Raw genomic sequence first — 26,398 nt, forward strand, 5'->3', positions numbered from 1 at the left:
ATAATTTTTGGCCAATGACTGGCCGAGAAAAGAGTCTGCTTTGTCGTGATAAATCAAATTATTCCTATAATAAGTAAAAAAAAGTGCAAAATAATATAATACCTAAAACAAATCATGTTACTGTCTTAAGTTCTGTTACAAGTTAAGTCCGTTATAGATATGTAAATATAATACCTTTTTAATGAAGCTAGTTTCGTTTAATCATATAAATATTAAACAATAAAATTTTTCATTTTCATTCGAAATGGTTACCATTGTTTTTACTCAAGCCTGCAAACGATTAGGCCATTCAGCTATTGCAGCACACGCGGTTTCCCTGGATATTGAAACTCGCTGCTCAAATATTATTTGAGATACTACAAATTTGTTTGAGGTCTTCGACAGGCCAGATTATCCAATTCTGACCACGAACTGTAGTCCAAAGCATTCAGATCTGGACTTCCAGACGGCCAACTGTTCAACCCCTTCACCACGCCTGCTAAGACATCCTCCTGCTTTACTTCACAGAAATGAAGAGATGTAACATCTTTACAAGACCCTCCCCACCAAACCATTACGGAAACTGGATGGTGACCACACTTAAACCTTGGAACAACATTTTTTGCGTCTTTAGAAGTTATAGCATAGATTTTGTTGGTTAGCTTATTAAAAACCTCTTCAACAGTGCACATTTTCTCAACTGTGAAAAAAAATAATTTCATGGCCGCTGACCGCGTGCCACCGAGGAAGCTGTTTGAATCTGTCGAGCCCAATTTTCTTCAAGCGGATTGTCAAAAGATGACCAGTTGACCGATAGAAGGATTTCATGTGGAGATTATCTGTAATTAATCTTGACATGGATCTGGTCGATTCATTTCCCTGGACATGATTTTCTGCTTTCTAAGGGTATTTCTGCGAATTCTTTCTCGAATGGCTGCACTGGTTCAAACCACGTGAGGACAACCACTTCTTTTTCTGTCTGTCACTTCAGACGTTGAAGAAAAAATATTCATTGAGGGGTAAGCAAACATTCTCGAAACATTAAGTTTTTTCAGCAATTCGTAAATCTCACTTGCACTTTTACCACACCTATGTTTTGAAATCACTGCAATACGATTTTCCTTCGCCCCCCACTCCATTGTTAACAAGCGAAATTTGCCACGAAATTGAGTGTACGAGTTATTTATGAGTAGACAATGCATACAAACCAAAACAAAAATAGCGAAGCTTTTTTCTGCGCATTTGTTCTCACCCTATGCATTGTAACAGTATTATGTACCTATATGTATATTTTTCCTCATTGTACCGTGTAAAATTAAAAAAAAAAATTGGAATTAATAAAAGCTATAACTTTGTAATAAACAAAATATTCCCTGCCATGCTGTGGAATACTCGAGAAACGAGGATTCCATGGCTAGAGGTCTTTTTCAAAGTCTTATGCTAGGGCATATTCCAAAAGGCACGAGAAGGGTTAAATGAAACTTCAAGGTAATTCTCAAAAATATACACGCATCTATTGACACTGAAGAAATCTCTCAAGAGCTTAAAGATCTCGGCCACACAGCGACAAATACACACAACATCAAGCACAGAATTAAAAAAAAGCCCCATTGGAAGTGGCCGAGCTGAAACCGAGCCCGAACAATAAAGATATATATGAGATCAAGTATATATTTAACTCGAAAATTGTGTTTGAACCCCCACGCCCGAAACGCGAGATTCCTCAATGCGCTAACTGTCAACACTACGGTCATACAAAAACCTACTGCCACAGAAAACCCGTTTGCATTACGTGCGCTAGATCCCTATTATCCTCAAATTGCTCGCGTAAGACGAAAACAGACGACGTGAAATGGGACTTATCTGAATAAAATCATCTAATAAATTATAAAGACTGCATGATATTAAAAATTTACAGAAGGTCAGATACCCACCATCAAGAAAAAGGATGAAACCCAAAACCCGTCGCTCAAAATTCATCGAAGTCCATCCATGCTATCAAGCCCAGACACAGCCCTAGGTTAGGTTAGGTTTGGCAGCCGCATCGCACATAGAGACAGCGATGGTACTTAGACCACGAAACGGGTCCGTTGTGAGCCGCGGGGGCTGGGCTACCTTTCCCTCTCCATATTGAACCATCCTGAGTTTTTGACAAAACGTTAAAGGTTGTGATACCTAAAGTGTATAGATTATCTATATTCGTTAAGAAGTAGGATTTTAAAAATCGGTTCCTGCTTCTGGCTAGAGCTGGGCATGTGCAAAAAAGGTGTTGAATTGTTTCCAACTCCTCCTCATTTCTGCAACTACGACAGAAATCATGCGTGTAAACGACTACTCTCCTTGCATGATTTCCTGTGAGACAATGTCCAGTGAGGGCCCCTACTAAGGTCCTAATTTGAAGTCTACTCAGTTTTATAATACTCTTGGAAAGACGTAAATTTAGCCTTGATCATCTTTACCTAGTATTTCACAGGTGTTAACGCTAATCCATCTTTGATTTGCAGAACTGATTAGTGCGTCCTTAATGAGAAGCTTACAAGTTGCGAGAGGTATCTCCATAAAATTACTTATGTTTGGCATATAGGTACCTTCTCTTGCAAGTTGGTCTGCCCTACAGTTCCCTGGTATATCTCTGTGGCCTGGAACCCAGCGTAAGATTATACGATATTGCTTGGCCATCTCATTTAGAGATTGGCGGCAACGTAAGTCTTGCGGCAGATCTAGCTGCTAGACCTTCTGCCGCAATGTCGATCAGTGATAGATTGATTATTCTTTCAAGTGCTACCGTAGGAGTAGTTTTAATTGCCCCTGTCGTGCAAAGTGTTGAATACTTTCCATACGTGTTTTGTGTGTCGTTTTTCTCAATGCAGTCCACCACACTAGAGCACCATAGAGTGTAATTGGCTTTACTACAGCTGAGTAGCACCAATACATTATTGAAGGAGACAGACCCCATGTAACTCCCAGCATTCTTTTACATGCATATAGTGCATTACTGGCCTTTTATTCCTCTCCAATATATTGTGCTTCCATGATAATTTTCTATCCAAAATTACCCCAAATTATTTAGCGTTTTCTTTAAGAGTCAGTTCTACGCCGTTTAGCTCCGGCGGGTGCCAATTCGGGATCTTGTACCTTCTAGTACAAGGCTGCCGCCGTAGCCGAATGGGTTGGTGCGTGACTACCATTCGGAATTCACAGAGAGAACGTAGGTTCGAATCTCGGTGAAACACCAAAATTAAGAAACACATTTTTCTAATAGCGGTCGCCTCTCGGCAGGTAATGGCAAACCTCCGAGTGTAGTTCTGCTCTTCATAAAAATATCTGCCGGTCGGAGTCGGCTTAAAACTGGTCCCTCCATTTGTGGAACAACATCAAAACGCACGCCTCAAATAGGAGGAGGAGCTCGGCCAAACACCCAATAAGGGTGTACGCGCCAATTATATATATATATATAGGGTTCTTTATCCATGAATAAACAGCGGATTGTGTATTTGTTGTATCTAAGCCCCTTAGAATGGCTTCCCTCGACACATTGTTTAATGCACCACTAATATCTAGAAATATTCCTAAAGCGTATTCCTTGTACTCTACAGCTTTCTCTATAACTAACACTAGTGAGTGTAGCACAGTCTCTGCGGATCTGCCTTTAGTAATATATATACTCGTTGTGCCCTAGACATAAAGTCTGACATCCTATTTTCTCTAATGAGGGCTTCGAGGATTTTCTCAAAGGTTTACAGGCAGAATGAGGTCAAACTGATTGGCCTATATTCCCTTGAGGGGATGGGGTTGCTTTTACCTGCTTTCGGTATAAACACAACCCTTGCTTCTGTACTGTACTTATTGTCTACTCTATTTTTGCGTTGTAATAATGTTTTTTGTGATGTTTACTACGTTATTTCTAACAGGTTCCTGACCTAAGTAGTCTATGCGTACTGACTAGATCTTGTAGTGATTCTTCAAATGTATCAGTCCAGTCTCCGTTGGACTTACGTATTAAGTTGGACACAGTCGGGTGTTTTGATAACAGTTTCCTGAGCCTAGCCGCATCGTTTGTGCTTTCTATACTGCCACAGAAGTCTTTCCATGACTCTCTTTTGGCTTTACGCACCTCTTTCTTGTATGTTCGTCCTAGACCATTATACTCTTCCCAATAGCATTCATTATCGGCTACTAAAGCCAGTTTATAGAATTCTATTACGCTGCGCGTAAGCAACAAGAACAAATCAGTTATCAGAAAAAGTATTGAAAAAAATTGGAAAATTTATAAGCCGATCTTAATCATGATTCAATTATAGAAGGTTAGGTAAGTAATGACAAGGGCGCTTTGACACTCCCTTATTTTAGGGCTGCATTTACGAAGTATGGAGAAAGAGGGAAAAATGTTTTCCCCTTTTTGCCTAAAGGTAGTAAAAAAGTACGTAAAATAGCTAATTAGTCCTATAATAAGATAAAAAATAAGTATACTAGTTGTTACTTATACATTAAAACAAAACAACAGAAAAATTATTGTTTTTTTTTCAAAGCAAATATAATATTTATTTAGAATATTTTCGATGTTTATCTAACACAAGAGCACGCAGAAATATGTGATGTTACTTATGTATGTGTTTTAAGTTAGTTCGCAGCTGTAAAACAAATATTAGTTAGATGGGAAACGAGACAAAAGTAAAAAAATGGAGTCTCTAAAGCAGTATTTTCATTACATTAAAATGCAAATGCTGCTAGTAAACAAAAATATTTGGAAAATTATTTCACTGTAATGCATATAAAGCCATGTTTAGTAACCTTTGCATTACGAGGTGTTGCAAATTTGCTTATTTCAGTATCGTACGAACGTAAAAGTACGTTTCATAACTGTTTTTACAAACTTTTATTCCTGAAATAAATACTGACTTTTAGCATCCTTCATATGCATTGAGATAGTAACTTGTTAAACCATTGAATTTGATACAGATTTGGTTGCCATGATATGTTAACGACAGGGATCAGATAAAACAGAAAATTTAATTTCGCATTTCGAGCATAACAATATATTATATGTATATCCATTTGTTACCGTAAAGACATTGCGAAAACAGAAGTTCAGTCGATCATTTCTAAACATAAGAAAAACATTGGAGTTAGAAGAGTTAAAATTGAAAAAATTACAAATTTATTAGTTTATTGTTTAAAAATTGTCTACCTTACTATACTTGGCGTCCCTAATATTAGTAAGAGTTAGAAAAATGTATTCATATGATCTAAAACTAATACATCGAAAAATTTCATATATTGATCGCGCGGAGCGTCTGCCAAGCGATCAACCGAATCGGCTGGTGGTGGAAAATGATCGTTGTACCTTCCCCTTCCACTAGAAACCGGTGCCAGTTCGCTGGCAACAACGGTGCAGTCAAAATCGCGCGTGAAAGCTATTTTAAAAGTGTGTTAGGATTTTGCAGTGGCGAAAATGCAGCGATCGTTGGAGCAACGTTACTCGATCAAATTTTGCGTAAAGCTAAACAAAAGGAGTACCATTGGGCTACTCAAGGAGGCTTACGGGGACCAATCTCTGTCTAGTGCCCAGGTAAAACGGTGACACAAGTCGTTCAAGGAAGGCCGGGAGGACGTCGAAGACGAACAGCGATCTGGACCCTTCATCACGACAATGCGCCGGCACACACCGCCTTCCTCTGCACCTCTGCATTGACCAAGATGGGAATTCCGGTGCTTCCCCACCCTCACTACAGCCCAGACCTGTCCCCTCCGGACTTCTTCTTGTTCCCGCGCCTGAAAAGAAAGCTGAAAGAGAGGCGTTTCGACTCCATCGAGGCGATCTAAAAAACTGTGACAGTCGAATTGAACGCGATTCCGGCGGATGAGTTTAAAAAATGTTTCCTGCAGTGGAAGGACCGCTACCAGCGCTGTATTGATGCTCAAGGGTCCTGGTTTGAAGAATATTAGTTGTATAAGCCAAAAGGTTTAATAAAACTGCTTTAAAAAAAATCAGGCTCATTAATTTTCAATCAAACCCTGTAATTGCGACAATTCGGGCAGAAATCAAAAACCTGTAAACCAAAAATCTTAAAAAATGTTAATTTATAAATATATCACTGCAACTTACGTGTAATTGTAGACGTGAAGCGCGAGGACTTGCTCATGTAGGTGTTGCGCATGCATCTACGTACAGCATATTGTTCTACACCGGATAAGGTATCGACGTGAAGAGCCAGTTCGGAAGCCAAATTGATTTCAGTGAAAGCAGAACTAGGCACATAATGACCGTCACATGTCAAACACTTAACTAGGTATTTCAACCATCATACACAGCACGCTCAATGTCATCTATGAAATTGTCCGTAGCACCACATGGGACGATGGTAGAAATACGCGCATACTTGCCTTTGTTTCTAAAAACCACAATAGTTGTGCCACCTAGTTCTATATACCTATCATAAAGAAAAACGTCTCAGGTCACAAGTATACCAAGGAAATAAAAAAATCGACGAAATTAAAGCGTACAAGAATAGTTCAGTTAAAAAATACCTATAAGAATTAACAAATGAGCGAAAGACTAATTAATCACTATGGAAATGTACAAAAAAGTCAAAACATTCATCCTCGCAGAACGCACCAATCTAGCCAATAGGTGAGAAAAAACAAATAAACAAAAGGCAGATATCCACACAAACTACCTCGAGGACATGTTCAAACCACATGAATCAGTAAAGGCTCCTGATATGGAACACGACGGCGATTGTAATGATAGTACTTAAATTCCTCCCGTAACACATGACGAAATAATAGAAGAAATTGCAAAACTAACTATAAAAAATTGCCTTATTACTGCTGAAATACTGAATCAGCTACCGAATAAAATAATAGTTATATTGGTGAATATCATCAACTCCACATTTAAACTAAAATATTTTTCAATATATTGGAAAACAGCGGAAGCCATTATGTTTACAAAGCCAGACAAACCACGACTTAACATCATACATACCTATCTAATTTATTCCAATCCCATCGAAAATGGTGGATTTCGCACTAAGCATTCAACTTTTGACCAAGTGAATAGGATAATTCGAATAATTGAAAAAGCTTTGGAAGAAAGAAAAACGGTACTCCTTGAAGTCTCTAAGGCGTTCGACAAAGTATGCCTCTATGGGCTATTAAAAAATATAAATGCGCTACTACCCAAGTAGTACTTAATTATCCTGCGTTCGTATTTGTTCGATCGTAGAGTAAAAAGGAAGACTCACATTTATGCCTCAAAAAGGCAGGGCTTCCATAATCAATCGTACCTGACCATTTATTATATAAATGAAATATACGACGGGACCAATAAATAGCATATTACATTAAGCGAAAACAAGTCTGTGCATATAAACTTTCCCCAAAACAAAATCAAATATGTTCCAATATAATATATATACGGTACATAAATGCCCTACTCAAATACTGCACAATTCCTGGTTATGACTTTAGACGCTAAGCAAAGATGGAACGCCCATATAAAAAAAAAGAAATGAAATTAAAGTATATACATAAATATGTATTGGCTAATGGGCAAGAAATCAGCACTATCCACCAATAATAAAATAAAATAAAATTTTGAAGCTTATATGGTCCTACGCCGCACAGTTATGGGGGTGCTCCAGCCAAAGTAACATTCAACTTATGGGGGGGGGGCGGTAAGGGATAAACGCTAAAAAAAAACACTTTTTTCATGAATTTATTGTAGCGAAACGGTTCAAGTCAGTTTATTAATTTTATGCATATTATAAAGTAACATTTCAAGAATATCTGATAAAATTTTCATGTAAAAATATTGCAAAATGAGCGAATGAGAGCACATTTACGTAGACGTCTTTTCAAAAATACATTTTGCAGTAGTCAGCATATCTCAGCGTAGAATCATCTGAAATAAAAAAAATCGAATAATTTAGTTAAAGTATGAGTTAAACTTCCCCCCAACGTTTATTTTGACGATTTATTTTCATTTTCAGCCATTTGGTAGTCGTTTGAAGTAAAAAGTGATTTTTGACGAAAAAATGCCGCCCTTTTGTAGGCGTAAAACCACCTTAATATAAAAAAAATGGCGAAAAAAAAACGTTGGGGGAGGTTTTTTGTATGTAAAATATGTGTGCAAAAGTTCAAAAGGATCGGTTGAGTAGTTTTCAAATGCCAATGACTACGCACTTTAAAAAAAAGGTTCGAGAAAACCGCGTTTAAAGTTTGTAACGGACTACGCGCGCAACTGCTGCGTCTCGGCAGATGTTTGAGGCGGCTCGGCTTTATCCTCTATAACTTAAAAAGTTTTGCTCGGATTGACTTAAAATTTTAACACGGTATTTTTGAAATGTTTTACTTCAATAACATGCAAAAAAAAAAAATCGATTTTTATCCCTTATGAAAAATATCGCGAATGGGAAATAGATCAGGAAAAATATGACCAAACGTTTTGGAATCAAGTCATATTTTCTGATGAGTGTGAGTTCAGTATTTGTGGATCTGAGGATCTGATGGCCGTGAATAAGTTTGGAGAAAAGTTAACGTGGAATTGGATCCAAACAATATGACCGGCACTGTGAAGCAGAGCCCCCTGTGATGGTTTGGGGATGTATGGCTACGAACGGGGTTAGAAACTTGGTATTTATCGAAAATATTATGGACCGATATGGTTATTTAAATATTTTGAAAAACATTTTAAAAGAAAGCGCTACAAAATTGGGCCTTGGAGGAACCTTTATCTTCTAGCAGGAAAATGACCCCAAGCACACATCCAACATTGTACGAGAGTGGCTGTTATACAATGTGCGAAAACAGCTGAAACACCGCCACAGACCCCGGATACCAACGCAATCGAACATTTATGGGAACATTTAAAACGGCAACTGAAAAACCTCCTTCAAGAGGAATGGAATAAAATACCACCAGCTGTAACTGAAAACTTGGTGAAATTAATGCCATCACGACTTAAAGCGATTGTAAAATCTAATGGTTATCCTGCCAAATACTAGGATTTGATTTTAATTATGTTCTTGATTTCACAAATTAATAATTTGATGAACTGTATACTTACTTTTGAGACATGAATTTTTATAAAGTTTAGTATAAAAAGCTTTAATTTTGTTCCTTTTTAAAATTTTGTTGTTGTTTGGATTAAATATAATTTTTTTATTTCATTTATGTAAATAAAACACAATTTTGTTATAACTTAGGTTGTTTTAAGGAATCGATTGGGGGAAAATTGAAAACGTGTCCGGTGTATACTTACTTCTGTTACCAACTGTATATGGAATCATCCTCCAACCCAATATAAACTATAACAGAGAAGACTGATCAGACATCCAACTTAACTTCGTGTATATACATATGTACATACATATTTGTTCGTAGTTCTAGTCAGTTTGTGCGTAAAATCTACAAATTGGACCTAAAATTGCGTCATATCCGTATGAGAACAGGGTTTTTAAAATCGCGCTTGTTCGTGTCATATCATATCATGACACTAAGCATGACTTTTTTTCCACAAATGGAGGGGCTTACAATTTCAAGCCGACTCCGAACGGTAGATATTTTTTATGAGGAGCTTTTTCATGGCAGAAATACACTTGGAGGTTTACCATTGCGGCAAGGGCCGACCGCTATTAGAAACAACTTTTTTTCTTCCTTTTTTTTGTGGTATTTCACCGAGATTCGAATCTACGTTCTCAATGAATTCCGAATAGTAGTCACGCACCAACCCATTCGGCTACGGCCGTTTTTATTATACATAGATACATATTTCGTGTTGAAAATATTATTAAATGTTATTTTCCTTTTTTAGAAGTGGACTTTTGGAGAAACGCTTTGTAAAATATTTCCAATAATATTTTATGGCAACGTTGCTGTATCCCTTTTAAGCATGGTTGGAATCACATTGAATAGGTAAGAGTGTTATAATGTTTTATCATGTGGGGGTTAGCTAAAAATCTACACTAATTCAAAATTTCAAGACGTATTACATTTATTGTTAATATTTATTAAATGTATACTTTTTAGATATATTACATTTATAACAATATATATATCAATTCAAAGAATGACCCTTTTTCAGCATCTCGTTGTAGTTTTGTGCGAATATGGGAGGAAGTACGTTATACGCCATTTGTGTTAATTTTCTTAAAGTATTTCCGAATGCCGCCGTAGCCGAATGGGTTGGTGCGTGACTAAAAATCGGAGTTCAGAGAGATCGTAGTTTCGAATCTTGGTGAAAGACCAAAATGAAGAAAAAGTGATTTCTAATAGCAGTCGCCCCTCGGCAGGCAATGGCAAAACTCCGAGTGTATTTCTGCAATGAAAAAGCTCCTCATAAAAAATATCTGCCGTTCGGAGTCGACTTGAAACTGTAGGTCCCTCCATTTGTGGAATAACATCAAGACGCACCACACAAATAGGAGGAGGAGCTCGGCTAAACACCCAAAAAGGGTGTACGCGCCAATTATATATATATATTTATTTCCGAATGCTGTTTTACATTTTGGGCATTCCATAACCACAAGGTGGCTATCACCTTCAAGGGTTGCACTTCGTCGTAAGCCATTGACAGACTTAACATGTTGATGCTGAAAAACCTGAGTCCATTGGGAGTAGAGTACCTCACAATATGTCTATGGCCACTCTCATAATTCCTGACAAGAGGAGAAGAGAATGGTCCCACTACTGAATCCTGGGGGTATCTTATCATCCAATAACTCTCCTTTCTCCAGTAGTGAAGACTCTCGAAGCGCTCCTACTCCCACCCTACACGAAACATCTGACTCCAGTCTCACATCAGCATGTCTTCGGAAGAGTACCACCACAGCTCTAACCGCTATAAATATTCGGATAAACCGCGGGCTTAACTATACCGCCCCTGCGAGAGGACTGTCTTAGTAGCGGTGCACCTGAAGAAAGTTTTCGCCACAGTCAGCCATTCCACGCTACTATATGCCATTATACAGTCGATCGCAAATTATCTGAGTGATCGCCACTCATCAGTAATCTTTGGAGACCAAATCTCTAAAAAGAGGGTGGTGTCTTTTCACTCTTTTCAATCGAAGTTCACAGCCACCAGAGGGAATCTCCTACACTGCGATTATTCGATATTGGCGTCGTGCAATTACATTTCCCGCTTTTTCACTGCAATTGTCCGGCTGGTTCTAAACTACACTGCATCTGTTTGGTCGCCTGGAACCGGTGCCACGCAGTGGGCAAAGCTTCAGACATGCCAAAATGTTGCTATTTCGACAGCGGCGGAATGCCTCTTGATGTCTCCCATCAACAGCTTCATAATGTCCCTACTGCTCCCAGTCAAATAGCAATGCTCAGCAATCAGTTTCTTCTAGAGTGCTACCGAAGGAATCACCCCTGCAGGGGTTTTGCTAGAGCCTGAACCTCCTCCAAGGCGAGTCAGAAGACATATCTTCAAGTACTCCGACGAAATCCAGGACAAAACAAATCGAGCACTAATGGACCGAAAAGTGTTTAGACAGACAATTAGCGACATTTATCGAGAGGCATTTACCTCCTTCTTAACCAGAGTAGGGATCGAAATCCAACCACCACCCATAGAAGATGGAGGGGTCCAGCTACCCCGAGAAACCCGCGTAGAATTGGCACAATTACGTTCTGTTTACTGTAGAAGGTTAAACTCCACGTGAAGGCACCTTACTTACTACTTTTTCGCATGCCCCATCAAACCTACTCATCTAACACCGCTCTCCCTTTGGACCCAAATTAGCATTCGATTTAACCATATTACTTCCGTCCATAGAAGAAAGCGTCCGAGTACTGAGACGTAAATGAAGTAGTCCAGCCTCCCCATTATCAGCTACAGGATTAGCAGGGGTTACCTGCACTTCCATATCTTTCACTGGTTCCACTGAGTCAAGCTCATTTTCACCCAGCAACAGGCTCTCGATAGAGCTTCGAATAGAGCCCGCCGAGGATACACTGTTTAAAAAAAAAATATCTAATTTCGAAATGCATACCCTATACATTTTTTACTAATGCTATAAGATGCTGAAATATAGAATTTCATTACTATAAATGCAATAAATTAGGTGAATTAAAGCAAAAAAAAAACTCCACAAAAGGTTTAGAAATGTCAATTTAACTTACCGAACAACTTTGAAGTAAGTTCTTCCTTCGACGGGTTATAGCGTTTGCTAAAATCTGAGGTCTTTTCCCTGTTAAAGTTGGGAATCATTTTCTTTTTAGTTTGGTTATCAACTTCATCATCCAACACTGATAGAGTGACTGTATCTTCACATAAATACCATAAGTGATGACTAACCTTGCTTATAGAAGCTTTAGAAATTGCTGCGTCAACTTTTTCGTATTTTTTCAAAATGTTTTGGTCACCACTTTGCATTCGAGCCAAGCTTTAACATATAACATCACGACAAATAAAATAAGCAAACATCTTGTAGAGTCTTTTTGTCCTTCGCAGTCATTCTACATTATTTTTAAAGAATATATCGGTTTCGTCATATAGCGTGCCTGATGCATAGCTCCGGGGGGCTTTAGTTTTAATTTTTCCTCTGCGTCTCCTCCTAAAAATATTTTTTTTTACATCCCAATTTTTTTATTACATCTGTCCATGGACACTTAGTAATTTTTATAGCTTGAAATTAATTAATTGTTACTTGAAATCAGCACTTAAATAACATTTTTCAATGAATAGTTATATAGCTTACATTTAATATATTAGCAACAGTAATATTCTTAGTTTTAGTTTGTCAAAATAGTTTTTGTATCTGCTAATGCTGTTGGTGTGATTCACTTTAGTCTTAATTTCTGCGACACCCCCATGTGCGGTATTTTTTGTACCTCTTTGTTCGAATGGGTTAGTAATTTTTGTGTGTGTTTCGTGCTGTATTTCTGGATTACGTATTTTATTGGATCAATTTTTAGGTCGCGCTATAAGTCTTCATATGTTATATACCAAGGTGCATTTACGATAGTCCTTCAGATTTTTGATTGAAGTCGTTCCTTTTTTTGAAGGACTATGTATGATACTTCCAGGTCTGTTTTCCGTCAATGATCATGCCCAGGTATTTAGCTTTTGCGTTTTGAGTGATGACTGTGCTACTAATTGTTAGCGTACGATGGTCATGTTTGCTTTTGGTATATATTAGTAGGACCGCTTTGTCGGCGTTTACTTGGATTGTATCAATTTGATTTTGTAACTTCGATGAAGCGACATTTATATTCCTATCAGACGTAATTAATACTGTATCGCCGGCGAAGGTAGCAATTATGCTGTCGTCATTTAGATAGGGAATGTCATATGTGTAAATTATATACAACAATGGTCCTAATACGCTGGCTTGTGGTACTCCGGCATCCATTTTTAGTACCTCCGAGCATTCGTCCTGATGTTTAACATGGACCGGCGACCGGCGCTTAGGTAACTTCGCAGTAATAGATACTAGCCAAGTGGGAATATTTTAACTTATATAGTAGTCCTGGTTGTCATACGGTGTCAAAAGCCTTCGCTACGCCGAGATAAGTTGCGACACAGTAGTTTTTCTTGTCAATTTCATTTATGATTTTGTTAGTTACTCGTTGTACTTGTTGAATGGTCGAATGTTTATGCCGGAATCCAAACTGAAGGGAGGGAGTTATGTTTTTCGCTTGTATGATGGAGTCAAGACGATCATGGATCTAGTTTTCAAATAGTTTTGAGAGAATTGGTTAGAGGCTTATAGGTCTATGTGATAATGGTTTACTGGCGTCTTTATTTGGTTTCGGCAATGCTATTATTTCTGAAACTTTCCATGGAAGGATGTCATTCTTCTTATTTTTAGTCCTGATTAACGTCGTCGACTTAGATACCGCATCCATAATGTAGTCTGCAAAGTGTGCAATGGCACTACCGATCTGCTTTTCATTTTTAAGTGGAACATTGTGGTTAAGAGCATGTCGTAGTATTTCACGGAAAGCATTCCAGTCGGTGTTTTTATTATATGGTTTTCCGTGGTTTATTTCGATGTCAGGTGTGGTGAGAAATGTCAGTAATATTGGTTAGTGGTCGGATGATAGATCGTAGTTTGATTCTATTGTTAAGTAGTATCGGTTTACGTTTTTACAGATATAGAAGTCAATCAGGTCTGGCTTCTTTTTCATGTCAGTGGGCCACTAGGTGGGCTCACCAGCGCTTATATGATCGCTTTTGTTTGTTTTAATCGCGTCCAGTAATTCGTTGCCTTTTTTATTTGCCATCCTTGATCCCCATGCTTTTTTGCATTGTAGTCGTCTCCGGCAATAAACCGGCTGCCAAGAGTTCTCAGGTAGTCAAGATATTGGGTAGACATGTTGTTGTACTTCGGCGGGCAGTAGGTGCTGGATATTTTTAAGAATCCGGATTGATCTTCAATTTGAATCGTAGCTTGAATGTTGTCTTTTTGTAGGCGTTCATTTCGATGCATTTGATGGTTTGTCGTATAATTACGTCTGCGCGACTATACGGTTTGTTGCCTAGATGATTGGTGTGAAATAATTTATAGTCAGGAATTTTGACATAGCTTTTACTTGTCAAGTGAGTTTCGGCTATTCTATTTCGTAGTCCATTAAAAAAGATTTGAGTTCGTGAATATGCTAACATAGGCCGTTTGCGTTCCATAGTGCGATTTTTAATTTATTTTGTTTGTTCATTTAGTTTTGTAACAAGGAGTGTGATTATGGACATCATGTTCGACATTTGTGCTATTAGTTGTTTTATCATATTTTTAATTTCGTGGACTTCGTTATTTGTTGTTGTGAGTTCAGGTGGTGTCTGGTGTTGTGTGGCGTTTAAAGCTGCTGCTGGGGCAAATGTTAAGTTAGGTGTCACGGTTAATAGTTGCGATGGCTTGTCTTTTGTGGATTGTGTGAATGGTTGCATGTCGTCCTCTATATTGTTTGTGGTCAACGTTTTTGGTCCCAGCGCTGGAAAGCGTTGAATTCTTAGTGTTTTGCACACCATACATTCTTTGCAGTGTGATTTCCTCCACATAGGGCACATTTAGTGTTGTTGTTGTCCATACTTAGTTTGCAGTCACTTGTTTTGTGTTCTCCAGCGCATTTAACACAGACTGACCTCTTAGTCGAGTTTGCTGTATACTACCTCAGAGTAGGTAATGAGAGGCATAATTAGCTGGATAATTAATTTGCGCCTCGTTTTCTCTGGCGTGAATGTTGCAGAGACTCTCAGTTTACCCAATGTAGCATAAATATTCCCCTCAACCCTATTTATATGGTCAGCACAGGTAAGTTGGTATTAAGAATAAACCCCAAATTTTTTACCTTATCCATAAAGGTAAGGGAACTTGTACCTATCCACAATTTAGGGATATTGTCAACATGCACAACACTATTACATATAGGTAAGACATATGACTTTGGCGCGTTTAATCATAGAGAATTATCATTAGCCCAAACAGAAATAGCAGACAAATCACTGTTAATTTTTAAACATAAATCTTCAACGAGACCAATACGACTGGACAGGTACAATTGTATATCATCGCATACGCATGAACATTCACATACTGACAAACGGTAAAACATCATTGACAAAAAGACTGAATAAAAGTGTGTACGTATCTAAACTGAGATGTTAAGTTACTGGTCTTGACCTTCTGCGTTCTGTCACCAAGGTAGCTGGCCATGAGCTTCACCGCCCTGTCTTTGAAGCCGAATTAGTGTTTAAGCTTCAAACTAGGGGTGGGACTATTCGAATAAAAATTATTCGAATAATAAAATCTTTTATTCGAGAGATATTCGTAATTCGAATAATATTTATTCGAATTTTTTATTCGTTTATTCGAATAATGCTATTCGAATAGTTCATTATTCGAATACCTTACTATTCGAATACCTCACTATTCGAATAGTTTACTATTCGAATACCTCACTATTCGAATACCTTACTATTCGAATACCTTACTATTCGAATACCTCACTATTCGAATACCTTACTATTCGAATACCTCACTATTCGAATACCTTACTATTTGAATACTTCACTATTCGAATATTTTTGGTAAATATTTACTTAGATAAGCGGACTACTAATCGGTTTCTGTACAAGTGCATGTACCTATGTATGCAAATTCAAAAACCACGCAAAGGCTTATATTAACACGTTCCCTGTCCCAATACAAAAATGCAAAATTGACCGTCAAGTCCAACAGGGTTTTTTGAAAAATTTGTTTTTTTGTAGTCATAGGATAGCTTTAGTAATAATAATAACTAAACAAAAAAAACGGATGCAGGGTATTTCTACCTGAAACACATATGGTCCATTTTTGCTTCTGCATGTTCATGAAACACATGTGGTTCAGGGAACTTTTTCTATGCTGACACACATATGGCTCAGGAACGTATCAGTGCTTATCAGGCGCACGTTTACTGAACCATATGTGGCTAAGCGTACAGGGAACGTGTTAAATGAAAATACTACCTACTTTTTATTGTGTCGGCGCTTTGTTTTTGTTTCATATTTTGGTAAATATTTACTTAGATTAGCGGACTACTCTTGCTTGAGGCATGAAATTATTTTCTTTTAGGTTTTTTGCTTTTCGCAGTACTATTATATGCACATACATACATATACCCATATACTCTACCTGCTACTGACTGACCTAAGCCCGATAAACGAGTGCAGACAGTCCTACGACCATGCATACGCTTAGGTAACTGGCGATGAGAATTATATATGTATGTATATGGACATTTCAGGCAATAAACTGCATGTGACACTGAAATACGTAATCTATTTCAGACTTCTTTTTAAGAGAAATAAAAAATATATATTTTATTATCGAATTAAAAAAAAATGTTTACTTTAAAAGGAAGAGCGTTAGCAAAAGCATACGTACATAAATACTTCAAAAACCATTTACTATGATAATTATTTATCACAAATAGTGTCTTATAACTAAATATACAAAGAAATATCTACCTACTATTGACCACTCAGCAGGGTAGGTACATGTACATATACATACATATGTCATGTATGTATCTGTTGTTGTTGTCATGTATCTGTTGTACACACATTAGCAACAAAAAGTAAGTGATATTTCTATTTAATTTCTTCTATTGCGTAATTTTTTGAAATTACATACATACATAGATACATACACACATGCATTTGCGCATCAATCCAATTTCAAAGCAATCTGCATGTGTACATAAATAAGTACATATATAATTCTATCCTATTATTGGCCTTGAATAACTTCTAAATCTGTAGATTAAGCAAAAGAAGATTTTAAGGCTCCATATTTATCGTTTGAGAGAAAACCATTATTTCGATCCGTTACCGAGAATGTTAAAACCGATGCGGACATAGAAAATGTGAAATCATATTTCTCCATAGAATTTATATGGGAAATTGAAAAGTGCGGTGCGGGCCACCCTAATATTAATATTAAGGCGTCTAAACACAAGAATTGTTACGAGGGAAAACCAAATATTTTTTTAGAAACGCTCTGATGTTTTTATGCACATTTAGTTATGCACATACATATAAGTATGTATACCTGTCGATGTTTTATCAAGAACAATACCAAAGAAATCTTATCATATTAGCTAATTGAAACATGAAGCGGTCAAATCAAAAAATCACAATGTTCAAAATTCGAGAAAAACTGATTAGCACCATGAGAAGGGCCAATGTAATTTTTATATTTTTAAAAGCATTTTCTCCCTGATATAAATGAATATATAGTGAGGTATTCGAATAGTAAGGTATTCGAATAGTGAGGTATTCGAATAGTAAAGTATTCGAATAGTGAGGTATTCGAATAGTGAGTTATTCGAATAGTAAGGTATTCGAATAGTGAGGTATTCGAATAGTAAGGTATTCGAATAGTGAGGTATTCGAATAGTAAGGTATTCGAATAGTAAGGTATTCGAATAGTGAGGTATTCGAATAGTAAACTATTCGAATAGTGAGGTATTCGAATAGTAAGGTATTCGAATAAAGAACTATTCGAATTATTTGAAACGAATAGTGTTATTCGTTTTATTCGAATAATGTTTATTCGAATATTATTCGAAAATAATCCCACCCCTACTTCAAACATAACAATTTGTAATTCACTGAGTCAAATACTTTAGAAAAGTCAAGTAAACAAAGTAGAGTCAAGTCTCCGTTGTCAAAACTAATTCTAATATCGTCCAGTATTTTAACCATTGTTGTGGGGCAACTGTGACTTTGTTTGAAGCCAGATTGTAGTGGAGAGAGTAGTCGATTGTTCTGTACAAATGATGAAATTTGCGTGGCCATCAAGTTTTCGCAAACTTTGGAAAAATGTGGGCAGTATGCTGATAGGTGTATAGTCAACAGCATAAATAGCATTTGTCTTTTTTGCGACTGGGAAAACTATAGCCTTTTACCATACTGCTGAGAAACATGAACTAGTCAAGCAATGGTTTATTATATGGGTAAGGGATCCTAATATTATATATATTGGATGACTATACGGACGAGTTTTAGCGAGATGCCATCATCGCCTACAGCATTAGACTTTATTTTGGATAAAGCTTTCAGGACATCTACCTCACTAACTGTCATAAATAGAAACTGTTCTTACGAGGAAGGGTGTATTAGAGTCTAGATCGACGGTGTTCTCGGAGAGACACTGTTACCTCTTGTAAGATGTGATTCCTCATCGCGCACTGCGGTCTCGATGTAAGAGGCTAGGTACCTAGTGACCCCGGGTCCTGTGGTGCGCATTATTCACAGCTTGCACATATTGTTTATATACTTGAGATATGGATATGGTTTCCATAGCATTTAAAATATTTTTTTGTCTAGCTTTTGTGAAATTTATGTAGGCCACTTCCTCCGTTATTTTTGCCTTTATTCATTTTTAATAAAGATTAGTTTTGATTTCTGCTCACGGGATATGTAGAGTTGCACTTATAAATCTATGTTTACAGGGTAGCACACTTAATATTTAATAAATCAAGGTTGTATTTGTAGTTTTACACTAATAGTCTTTACTTTGATAGCCTTATAAAATTGTTGTTTACCTGGGCATAAAAGAAAAATGTTGGGTAAGAATTTAAAATTTAAATAATTGGTGTTACAAAGGATTTTCCCTTTTTATATTTGTAAATTATAATGTAATTGTTATATTATTTTTCTTTCAGATACATTCTGATTGCCTGCCATTTGTTATACGTGCAAATATATAAACGGAGTTATATCTTACTACAACTTGTATTTATCTGGTCAGCGTCATTTTTAATGCTCGTAAGTTATTTTTTTTATTTTAAATTGAATCATTGTACCTCACCAATTGAAATCTAATGTCAATTAAAAAACTAAATACCTATATTGAGATACGTGTATATTAGGGGTTCTCAAGTAACATAAAATGTTATAATGTCATGAAATCGTAATATTAGTTTGGGGAAAATAAATCCATTATTATTGCCTAAAATTCAAAACTTTATTTAAAATGTTTCATATTGTTGTATAATTTGTTCCCGTTTTAAAGGTAACTTCCTAATACCCGTCTCATAGATGTCTTAGTCCTTATTGATAAACACTTTAGTAATCGATTTTCTTCTCTTGATACCAATTTCTTAGCACTCAGGCATGCAATGAGAGGAAAAGGTGGTAGTCGCTTGTTGCCAGGTCCGGAGTTCATGGTGGATGCATTAAAACTTCCCAACCAAGCTCCTGGAGTTTTTAACCTCTTCACCTCTTTTCACCTCTTCTGTTTTCCAATTCTGGTCAACCGGTCCAGTTGATGAAAGTAGAGATCTGAACTTAGCGTTTGGCCATATGAAAGCAACTCAGAATAAATGATTCCTTTCAAGTCCCACCAAATACACAGTAGAACCTTCCTGGCCGTTAGTCCTGGTTTGGCCACTGTTAGAGCTGCTTTACCACGCTTTGACCACGATAGTTTTCGCGCAATATTGTCTTATGTGTAGATGGAAAATCGATCCATCTTTGTTTTTGGTGTTAATTGGTGTGGCACTCAAATATCGAGCTTCTTTTTGAATTCAGCTTTGCGTAAATAGTTTAAAACTGTTTTATGGTCGATCTTTAGCTCCTAGGCGATGCTAAGACTATTAATATGCCGGTCAACTTCGTCTATTTCTGTGATTTTATCGGTATTTTCGACAACACCTGTGCGAGGTGTATCTTTAACATCAAAAATACTTGAAATATGCACGTAATTAGCTGTTACAGTATCTGTACCATAAACACTATGCACAGGAAAATAAATTAAAACTATGCTTCTGTGCTTTGTAATGCAAAAATTTCGGGTAACACCTGGTTACATGCCCCAATCTCAAACATCCTGCCCGGCTTAAGCCTTTGTACTGGGCGCTGACACTGTCGTTTGACGTACATGCCGACCGCAGATAACTGGTTACCGTTACACCATCGCTGCAGGATGAGTTTCAGTGATCCCACTCATGCGCTAGAACGCTGGAGGCAAGTTCTAATCTCGGATAAGAACTACATCACCCCGCTGTAGGTTTGGTTCAGGCCTCATCCATTTACAGCGTGCTGGGAACGTATTCAAATATTAATTCTACCAACGACGATCTTCGGTTGGCAACCCTTAAACCACCAGAAAGAGAATTTGGAAGTAAAAAATTAACTGTGTATAAAATATAAAATTGTGCGAATCCGATTAAGGAAAATTTTCTTAATCGGTAGAGTATAAAATAACGTAAAAATAGTGTATAATAAAAGTATATTTTGCTAATTAAAATTTAGCGCTCAGAGCTTGCGCAATGTGAAAATAACACAATAACAAAAACACCAAACAAAAACGTGAAATCAGTATAACATAAAACAACAGCTTCAATCAGCTGAGCTTAAAAACGAGGTATTGCCAACTGACAAAAAACAATAATAATTTACAAAATTAAAAATGGGCGTTGGCCGCTCCCCACCAAATTAGGGTGGTTCGAAACAGCAACAACAACAAACAAATGCAACAGCAGCATCAACAACAACTGGAAAAACAGCTGCAACAGCAAGCCCAACAACCCCAAAAACAGCAACCATAGCTTCTCCGTGGAATACACAATGTCTTTGTCCAAATATTAACTCGCCAAACCCCTTGGAAAATCAAGAACAAATCTCGCAACAGAAAATTATACAGCAGAAAATTATTTTACTGCAAGACAAGCTGAAGTTGCCACATAACCAGAACATCGAAGAAATCACTCCCTTGTCCGCTCTAAATGAACCACCCCAAAACCAACAGCAGAGTTTCTCTCCAACACCTTCAACCAGTAAATATATTCCAGGTAATAGTTAACAAACTATTGACCTCATCCACCCCTGAAGTCTACAAAAAGATATTATTGTTACTCTTCTGGAGCAAAGTGACACCGAATTTTATTGACATTGAAGAAATCTCTCCAGAGCTTAAAGATCTTGGCCACAAAGCGACAATTGTATACAACATCAAGAACAGAATTACAAAAAGGCCACTCCCGATATTCATTGTCGAGTTGAAACCGAGCCCGAACAATAAAGATATATATAAGATCAAGTATCTATTTACCTCGAAAATTGTGTTTGAACGCCCACGCCCAAAACGCGAAATTCCTTAATGAGCTAACTGTGAACAGTACGGTCACACAAAAACCTACTGCCACAGAAAACCTGTTTGCATTAAGCGGGCTGGAGCCCACTTATCTTCAAATTTCTCGCGTAAGACGAAAACAGATAACGTCAAATGGGCCTTATCCGAATAAAATCATCTAGCAAATTATAAAGACTGCAACCCACCCCTCAGTCCAAAGAAATAACATCGGAGTCCTCAAGTGAAATGCGAGAAATGATCGCACTCCTCAGACAAGTCTTGCAACAATGATTAACCTACTCGTTGCCCTCACGACTCGAAAATTAAGCCACTCAAACCCATTAATATTCTCCTTTGGAACGCGAACATAGTTGTGGGAAACCCGCAAGGCCTCCTAGCAATCTCATCAGTTTACAGTCCAACCAACCATGCTATAAAATCTGAGGAATATGAAAAATTTTTCTCAACCCTCGGCAACAGATTCCTTGCAGGGGGAGACAATAACGTCAAATACACGCAGTTTTTAGTAGTGATAACAAAATTGAATCTGATTATAGTCTCCTCAGGCACCCCAACATATTGGCTGACTGACACAAATAAAAGACCCGATTTAATCAACTTTTGCGTAGCGAAAGGTATTCCGGCTAGTAAAATAACCTTTAACTCATATTATGAACTTTCCTCCGACCACTTTTAAATACTCAGCTGACACTCACTTGTCACATGCTTTCTTTATAACAGTAAAACTGATTGGAAGAACTTTCGGACGCTTGTACCTTCAGCAGTTGATCTGAAGCACCCTCTCAAGTCCAATGAAGATGTAAATAATGCTGTAGAGCATTTTAATAGCTGTGTCCAGCAAGCAGCTTGGAAATCCACACCTTGCGTAACGAAGCTACAACGATCATAGATATCTCGTATAGTTGAAAAAAAAATGATAGCAAAATTCCGCGCGACAAAGCATTGGCAACAAACCAGACACCCTGGAGACAAAAAAAAATCTGAATCTCTTACATAAGACCTCAAGGAACTTCTCAAAAATGAACGTAACTCAACTATAAAACTATCTCAGTAACCTCGATGCATCCTCTTTTTCATATTACTCTCTTTGGAAGGCAGCAAAAAAGTTCAAAAGGCCAGCTTTAGCACAATCAGCCATTAAAATGGAAAATAACAAATGGGCTAAGTCGGATCTTGAAAAAGCTCAAACATTTGCCCGTCACTTATCCCGAGTATTTACCCCACATGATATCGAACCCTCAGTAAGTACTGCTCAAAAAGTTGAAGACACCTTGGAGCTCATCCAGCCATAAAAAAGTTTTACAAAAAGGAAGTGAAAGAAGCAATAAAAAAACTTAAAACCAAAAAGCCCCCGGATATGGTCTTATTACTGGAGAAACTGATATTAACTGGTTTTGTTCCTCCTTAATGGAAAGTTGCACTAATAAAAATGATTCTTAAACCCGGAAAAATCGCCGAAAAATTGAAATCATATCGACCCGTCAGCTTGTTGCCTATTACCTCAAAAGTTTTGGAGTCGCTATTTCTCAAAATAATGATGCCCATAATTGACAACCGAAAAGTAATCCCAAATCACCAATTCGGCTTCAGAATAACACATGGGGCCATCGGACAAGTACAGAGACTCATAAGTAATATTCACATAGCATTTGAACAGAAGAAGTATTGCGCAGCTGCATTTCTTGACATATCTGAAGCCTTCGACCATGTCTGGCATGATGGTTTACTCTGGAAAATAAAATTATTATATCTTTATCAAATCCTACCTTAAAATTAGTACTTATAAAAAAAAAAATGAAGAACAATTTCAGCTCTGCTGGTGTACCTGGTTTAACTGGTGTACCCCAAGGCAGTATTATGGATCCTATCTTATACTTGCTTTACACTCACGATCTACCAGTTACTGAGGGAACTATCGTCGGAACTTTTGAAGATCACACCGCCTTACTCGCAATCAACTCCCTCCCTGATGTGGCTTCTGTTAAACTCCAAAGAGGACTTGATAAAATAACTCAATGGCTCAGAGACTGGACAATAAAACCAAATGAGTCAAAATCTTTTCAAGTAACCTTTACACTCAAGCGAAATATTTCCCCATCCGTTAAACTTAATTACACAATCATAACCCAAAGTAATGTTACAGAATATCTCGGAATGCATCTTGACTGCAAGCTCACATGGCAAACCCACATTTTTACTAAACGCAAGGCACTAGGAATCAAACTTCGAAGTCTTTATTAGCTGTTAAATCGGAATCCCCATGTATCCCTCGAAAATAAGCTCTCCCCATACTCAGCTATCCTCAAACCAGTATGTCACAAAAACGACACCAAATGCTCGAACATGATTTTAACCTGTTAAGTGATTATGTCGTATATATGCGTCAATTTCAAAAGCTTATTTTTTAGTTAATGTCATATATGTGCGTCATGCCGAAAAAGGAAATTGCATTTGCTATGAAATTTAAAGTTAAGCAAAAAACAAAATTTTCCCGGTTATTTTGGCATTATAAAGTAAGCATGAACACTGAATTTCCTGATCATCGTTATCATAATCGTTTAAAACCGGTTTTCGACAGTCTTCGTTTGAAATTAATTTAGCACAGTAAATCGAGCTGTCTAAGAAAAACTAATCGCTTAACAGGTTAAAGCGCTGCCAATAACGTAGCAACCACGTAAAATTCAGAAAAATGCATAAAATTTTTATTTAAATCGTCCAATCGGTCCAATTTTGGCATACTCTTTCCAATGTTTCGGCCGGTATCTCACATATAAATGCTTTAATGTTGTCTTCCAATGCGTTAATTGAAGCAGGCTTGTCTGAATAGAAATGAGCTTTAAAATAGCCCCACAAAAAATAATCTAAAGGCGTTATATCGCACGATCTGGGTGGCCAATTGACAGGTCCCCAACGTGAAATAAAATGTTCACCGAACTCGCCTCTCAACAAGTCCAGTGTTACCCGTGCTGTGTGGCATGTGCTACCGTCTTGCTGAAACCACATTACCCCAAAATATTTAATACCGGTCTTTAAATTCATAGTTCAGCCCCTTGTTTCCTTACTTTGGCTGGGCGTAAAGACGACGATCTTACCACGATAGTGGGCGATTTCCGCAGCATGCCTGACTTAACAATTGCTAGCTTTAGTCAAATTAATAGAATAACATGGCGACCTTTGCTATCTTTAAATCAGACAATTTTTACATTATAGTCTCTGTTACCGACGAAAAGTACAGCCGAGCAGTACATATCATTCAACCTCTTATTTCTCTGTTTGGCATTATTCTTACATTTGCATTCTTTCTCAACCGTAATGAATTTCTCTTATTTTATGAGCATCTCTCATTATTTGCATATGTACATAATTACAGTAACATGCATTCCTATTGTTATTCATTAGATATTTACTAAATTTAACTGGAATGTCAGACCACTTTATATATATGTACATATATAGAGTTTTCCAAACAGAGGTGTTATTTTGATATTCAAAGAAAAATGCTATTTTTTAATATAAATGATCGGATGTTTATTTTATTATAAAGAGAAAGGTATGCCTTTAATAGTGGAAAATAAAATCAGGCAAATGACCACCACGATGACGCTTACAGGACAATATGCTTTTCATGAAATTTTCCATATCCGAATTGCAAAGTGGCTGCCCTATGCCCTCGATAGCCTCACGATTTCCATCTTTGAGGTCTTGAATCGACCCTGTGCTGTTGACGTAGACTTAATCTTTCACGTGACCCCAAAGAAAAAAGTGACAAGGTGTTAAATCACATGATCTCGGTGGTCAATTGTGATTACCTCTTCGACAGATAATACGGTCCGGAAACTTTTCCTGTAAAAGATCAATGCTTTCATTGCTTGTGTGGCATGTAGCGCCGTCTTGTTGAAAATAAACGTTGGGTATAACGTCTATTGGCGTAACTGAAACTGTTAATTTCAAAATGTCATAACTTTTTTTTAAAAAATCGTACAATAATTTAAAAAAATGGGTTTTAAAGCTAAAGAGTTGTACTATGCGACCTTTTCGTCGAAAATTGAAAAAAAAAAATTTCTATCCCAAAAAAAATTATCAAAAATGGCTAAAATGGCCATTTTTTGACCTTTTAGGCTTCATTTACCAAAAATCCTGACGTGATGGAGCATTTTGAAGGTCAGATTCGTTTTCAGCGCATAAAAAACTACAAGAAACAAGTACAGCCATTCTAGAAACTGAAAAAAGTTAAATTTCGCAGGCCTGTGTAATTCAAAAGCGAAACTCTTTTTTTTTTTACTCTTATATTACTGCTTAAGATTAAAGGCATAGCAGAAACGAAAGAACAGTAAGTGGAGAGTTAGAGAGAGTTAGATGAGAAAATATGTATGTAGGTAGGTAAATAGAAATAAGAAGAACGGAAAGTATAGCTGTAGAATAAAGTCAATGACCGAAAGTAAATAGCGAAAAGTAAGGAAAGTGAGAGGTAGTAATGTAGACTTATTAACTTACCTTAATGTAATGTATATATGTTACATATACATATACATATATTATATATATAAATTATATATATATATATATATATATATATAACTTAATATTAAGCCTTTATAGTTTGCTTATTTTTTTTATTTAATTTCAATTATTTAAATTTGCAAAAAATATTTTTATTAGTTACTTATACTAATTTTAATTTATTAAATTAGAATGTTTGCCAGAATCTAGCTTGACACCGGCCACCTTGAATTAATCCAACAGTCTTCAATGTTTGTTTTCCACCGGCAGCACGGTGAGTTTCTTGATAGGGCGTCTCACTTCACCCGACCTAGTTGCTATGTCTG

The 26,398-nt window shown here is 37.0% G+C and overlaps 1 protein-coding gene across 4 annotated transcripts in view; it reads left to right on the top strand.

Moving 5' to 3' along the window:
• LOC129238791 (protein trapped in endoderm-1) overlaps positions 1 to 26,398 on the top strand; it is an 84,040-nt gene that overhangs the window by 45,097 nt on the left and 12,545 nt on the right. For all 4 annotated transcript variants that reach the window (XM_054873975.1, XM_054873974.1, XM_054873976.1 and 1 more), the window contains 2 exons: positions 9,797 to 9,897; positions 19,141 to 19,243. In XM_054873975.1, the coding sequence (XP_054729950.1) occupies positions 9,797 to 9,897; positions 19,141 to 19,243 (204 nt within the window). The remainder of the gene's footprint in view (positions 1 to 9,796; positions 9,898 to 19,140; positions 19,244 to 26,398) is intronic.

Source organism: Anastrepha obliqua, chromosome 2, assembly GCF_027943255.1.
Source record: "Anastrepha obliqua isolate idAnaObli1 chromosome 2, idAnaObli1_1.0, whole genome shotgun sequence".
NCBI classification, from domain to species: domain Eukaryota; kingdom Metazoa; phylum Arthropoda; class Insecta; order Diptera; family Tephritidae; genus Anastrepha; species Anastrepha obliqua.